Genomic DNA, 5204 nt, shown 5'->3' with positions numbered 1-5204 from the left:
GGGATCAGGTGCAGGCTCCACCACCGGCAGACTCTTGGGCCTCGTGCAAGGTACGTCCCCTCTCAGGGTCTCATCTTCTCCTCTGTAGGATGAAGGAGATTGAGCTTGAAGGTCCCTGGCTGACCTTGTGGGAAAACTGAGAATTTGAGTGACTTGACTAAAGTCACACATTTCATTCATGGAATTGCTGGGGTTAGTCCCGAGCTGTTGTCCCCAGATGCCACGGTCTGGAGAAAGAGGCAGGTGGCTACAATGCAGGCTCACAATAAAGACCACAGACTGAAAAATGGGAAGCAGGAAGCAGGCAAGATTCGGGGCAGGGAGGTCTTCTCTCACCACCCTGGACAGAACGGTAGATTGTTTCGTTGGCTCCCAGGACAACTTGTTGGGAGAAGTGGAACCCTCCCCGCACCTCCCAGCCTTGGCCCCTCTCCAAGAAACGGGAGGTGGTGGCCCCATCTTTCAGTTCTGCTTCCTCCAGTCATGGTTGGCTGGGCCTTTAACGCAAGCCTGCTATGTTTGTGTTCCTGTAGCCCCCACCCAACCCATTATAAACAGTCCACCCCCACCAGGGCCTCTCGTTGGACTGGAAAGTTCATTCTCTGTGATATGTGGGTCTGTGTTGAGACCCTCCAGAGCTAGCAAGAGTTGTCGATGAGTGAAAGGAGAAGAAACACCTGGGAGGTGGTGGTAAGTTGTGCGTGTGTGTTTTCTCACAACCTTTCCCTGCTTCAGTTTCATTTTATTCTGGCCCAGGCTGGGCACTCAGAAGGCTGTCTTAGATCCTCTGGCCAGCTCTCTTCTCACCTTCTCCAAGAAGCTTCTTTTGATTCTTTGCAGCATGTATCTGCATCCCAAGTATAGCGGGTTGAATAGTGCCCCCCCGCCCCCCCGCCAAAGATATGTCCACATCAAATCCCTGGAACCTTGAATGCTACCTTATTTGGGAAAAAAAAGGGCTTTGCAGATGTAATTAAGTTAAGGATCTTGAACTAATATCTTGGATTATCTGGGTGGTCGCTAAATCCATGTCCATTTAAGAGAAAGGCAGAGGATTAGGAGGTGATGTGACCACTAAGGCAGAGAATGGAGTGATGTGGCCACAAGGTCACAAGTCAAGGAATGCCATCAATTCCCAAAGATGGAAGAGGCAAGGAAGGATTCTCCCCTGGAGCCTCCAGAGGGACCATGGCCCTGCCTGCACCTTGATTTTTGACTTCTGGCCTCCAGAACTGTGAGGGAATAAGACTCAGTTGCTTCAAGCTACTAGGCTTGTGGTACTTTGTTGCAGTAGCAATAGGAAATGAACAGACCATGGAATCATAGACTCCCTGCACTAGAGAGTAGGGCAGGGTCATTGGAGCCACGCAGATGAAGCTTCACACTGGCTCTAGCCAGCAAGAGCTGCACATCAGGGGGCTGCTTAGCCTCTCTGAGCCTCACGCTGCTCATCTGCAAAAGGGAGACCATAATGCCTACCTCCCAGTGCCAGTGTTTTGTTTTGTTCTAACAGCTTTATTGGGGTATAATTCAAATGTCAGACAATTCACCCATTTAAAGTGTACAATTCAGGGACTTCCCTGGTGGCACAGTGGCTAAGACTCCACGCTCCCAATGCAGGGGGCCCGGGTTCGATCCCTGGTCAGGGAACTAGATCCCACATGCATGCCGCAACTGGAAGTTTGCATGCCACAACTAAGGAGCTTGCCTGCTGCAACTAAGACCCAGTGCAACCAAATAAATAAATAAATATTATAAATAAATAAATAAATAAATAAAGTGTACAATTCAATGGCCTTTTTGGTATATTCACACAGTTGTGCAAGCAGCCCTCAGCCAACTTTAGAACACTTCATCATTCCCCCAGAAGAAACCTCATACCCACTAGCAATTGTTCCCCATTTCCCTCCACAATTCTACCTCCACTGTAGCCAACTACGAATTTACTTTCTATCTCCAAAGATTTGTCTGTTCTGTATATTTCATATAAATGGAATCATACAAAATGTGCCTTTGTGTCTGGCTTCTTTCACTTATCAGGATGTTTTCAAATTTCATCCATGTTGAAGCATGTATCAGTACTTTCTTCCTTTTTATGTCTGAGTACTGTTCCACTGTATGGATATACCACATTTTGTTTATCCATTTATCCATTGATGGCCATTTGAATTGTTTCCATTTTTTGGCTATTATGAACTATGTTTTTATGCACATTTGTATACAAATTTTTGTGTGGACACAGCCAGGGTTGTTTTGAAGATTAAATGAAATAGAACCTAAGGCATCTGATATGTCTTCCAACAATTAATAATGAAAGATATTAGAGGAAATATGCCCCAACTCTTTCAATTTACAGATTAGGAAACTGAAGCATGATGAAGCATGAAGAGGAGCACAGATTTGCTTGAGGTCATCCAAGGCAGGAGAGCACAACACTTCAATGCAGGTCCATGAATCAGACTGCCCAGAACTAAATCTTGGTTGGACTTGGGTTACCTTTTGTAGGTCACTTCACCTCTACGGGCCTCAGTTTACTCATGTGTAAAATGAGGTTAGTAATAGTACCTACCTCATATGGTTGTTGATGTGAGGATTAAATGTGCTAGACCATGTGTCTGGCACATAGTAGGTGCTCTGTACATCTTAGCTGTTATCATTCATGGTAGTGCCAGCAGCAGAACTTAGGTCTCCTGGCTCCCAGGTATGAGAGGTCTTGAACCTACGCTTCTCCAGTTCCCTTTTCTGTATCATGGGCATCTTCCCAGTGTGACTGTAGGTTCTGTGGAGGAAGGACATAGGCCCTCTTCTTCCCACTGCCCTGAGCACATAAGAGGTGCCGAATGAGAACCTTTGCTCACTTCCTTTGGCTCTGGCCAACCCTGGCCTTTACCAAGCGACCCAGCTGGAGACTGTGATAGGTGTTAATTCCCTGCATCTTTCCAACACCCCATGAGCTAACTGAGTGCGTCTCCCTTCCAGGCAGTGGACAGCACACAACCATGGCGTTGGGGCCTCTAGAAGGCGGGTACCTGGAGCTTCTCAACAGCAATGCTGACCCTTTGCAGCTCTACCACCTCTATGACCGGGTGGACCTGGCTGGAGAAGAAGAGCTAGAGCTCTGCTCAGGTGGGCTTTCCTCCCCCCGGCCCCTTCCAAGTCCCTCCCCACCCCTCGGCCTGCAGTCGAGATGGCAACCAGGGCAAGTCCTGGCTGTGGAATTCCGGTCAGCACCACGGACAGCTCCAACTCCCTGCCTCGCTGGCTCCTACTGGGAACATCTCCCAGCCCGCCCTGCCTCTCCCTCCTTCCCCACCAGCCCTCTTCCCAGATCTTTCCTGCTTCATGCAACTGGCTTTTCCTCCCAGAACCTGATACGGACACCATCAACTGTGAACAGTTCAGCAGGCTGCTGTGTGATATGGAAGGTGATGAAGAGACCAGGGAGGCTTATGCCAATATCGGTGAGGAAGCATTACAAACCCAAAAAAAGGACAATTGAGGGAAAAGATTCTTTTATCTGTTTTGTTCATCTCGCCCATTCACCAGGAGCCTCCCTCAGAAATCAGGGCAAGGGGGGATGGGGAGCGAGGGCTAAAAGGACAGAGAATCGGGGAAAGAAGGGAGATGGAGAAAGGTCGGGAAATAGAGCCCTTCACTAATGAGCACCAGGCAAACAAATCTCACTTTTCCATCTTCTGCCTCCGTTTCTATACTTTTTTCTATTTGTTGCTCTTCTTTCCTTCCCACAAAGCCCATATCATATGCCCCTCCCTCCCTCCCTTTCTCCTCAGCTCCTAAGCTAAACTACTCTAGTATTTGTAATAACTACCTTTGGGGGGCACTTGTAGCCTGCAAATCACTGTGTATGTGTTATCATATTGAATCCTTACAAAAACAAAGGCAGTAGATACTATTAGTATCTTCATTTTACAGATGAGGAAATTGAGGTTTAGAGAGAGAAAGAATCTACCCGAGGCTGCATTAGAGACAGTAATGGGCAGGTCTGAAATTCAAAGTCCTTATTTTTCACCACAAGAGGGAAAGTATCTAGAGTGGGGAGGTTTGGTAAGGCTCAAGCTGAGAGGCTGGTTTGCAGCTTTAAAAAGACCTACAGTTTTCAGACAAGGGCAGAGCTCTTTGGGACTCTCTGGGGAGAGGTGTTTCTGCTGTTTTTTGTGGGGGGTGAAGGATCCCTCCTTACCAGGTTCACCACTGTCTCATACAGAGGCTTTGTTGAATTCAAAAAAGATGCCCCTTCTTCTAGAGGATGCAGCCCCCATTAAGATGTAACAGCTTGGCTATCAAAGTGCAGGCTGGATTCCTGCCCACATTTGCCCTTTTGGCTGGGCACCCTGTACAGTGAACCTGCACAGATGTTCTTAGTGGCCCTTTTCCTGGCATCCCAAGAATCACATCACTTAGGAGGTCTGGCATGAACGTAGCTAGACTTTCCCCAACACATAGTTAATCCAGCATCATACAAGGACAGAAAATGGAGAGGAGCAGTAACTGTATGTGTCTCAAAGATTACAGAACTGAGAACCTACCTGCTTCCTTTCCTTCCTCGGAATTTACTTGGGAGAAGCAGAAATGTTTAGGGCTGAGAGTATTCACATTTCCTCACAACTGGAGGCAGTAATGAATGAGTTGGGCTTCTTCCCAAATCACTTAGGATTTGGGGGCTTTTTCCCCTTAGGGGCATCTACACAGGAAGTGGGAGCAAGTACAGGAGGCAGCTTCACCCAAGTCTGTTCCTAAAGTCTCTGGTACTGGGCATGCAGTCATCTGAGGCACCCCGAAGTATTACATTGGCTTCCATTCCCATAAAACGGGAATAATAATCACACCTGCCTCATGGGATCACCGTGAGGATTGAATAAGTTTTTGTGCATAGTGTTTAGAGCAGGAATTTGCGAAGAGTAAGCATTCAGTAAGTGTTAGGTACCACCCCACAACTACCATCAACATCATCATCATTATATTTATCATCATCTTCATCATTATCACCATTTATTCCCTCACTCCATTCCTCACTCAGAAGCCTTTTATGGCTCCCCATGGCCTATAAAATCCAGTCCTAACTTTCCCCAACATGAAACTTTTACTGAAGACACCTATTTCTAAGAGTTTCCCAAACACCTCTTCTCACTCTGTCCCCACTACCCAGAAAGCCCTACACTTTTCACCTCTCAGACTCTAACCGC

General features: G+C 47.2%; 1 protein-coding gene across 1 annotated transcript in view; it reads left to right on the top strand.

Moving 5' to 3' along the window:
* The first annotated feature begins 2999 nt into the window (after nt 1–2999).
* Nucleotides 3000–5204, top strand: part of CIITA (class II major histocompatibility complex transactivator) — a 22799-nt gene continuing 20594 nt past the window's right edge. The window contains exons 1-2 of the mRNA XM_007462831.1: nt 3000–3126; nt 3366–3461. Of these exons, the coding sequence (XP_007462893.1) occupies nt 3000–3126; nt 3366–3461 (223 nt within the window). The remainder of the gene's footprint in view (nt 3127–3365; nt 3462–5204) is intronic.

Source organism: Lipotes vexillifer, unplaced genomic scaffold (assembly GCF_000442215.2).
Source record: "Lipotes vexillifer unplaced genomic scaffold, Lipotes_vexillifer_v1.1 scaffold306, whole genome shotgun sequence".
Classification (NCBI taxonomy): domain Eukaryota; kingdom Metazoa; phylum Chordata; class Mammalia; order Artiodactyla; family Lipotidae; genus Lipotes; species Lipotes vexillifer.
The sequence above is the reverse complement of the archived record's forward strand: the minus strand, read 5'-3'. Positions and strand labels throughout refer to the sequence as shown.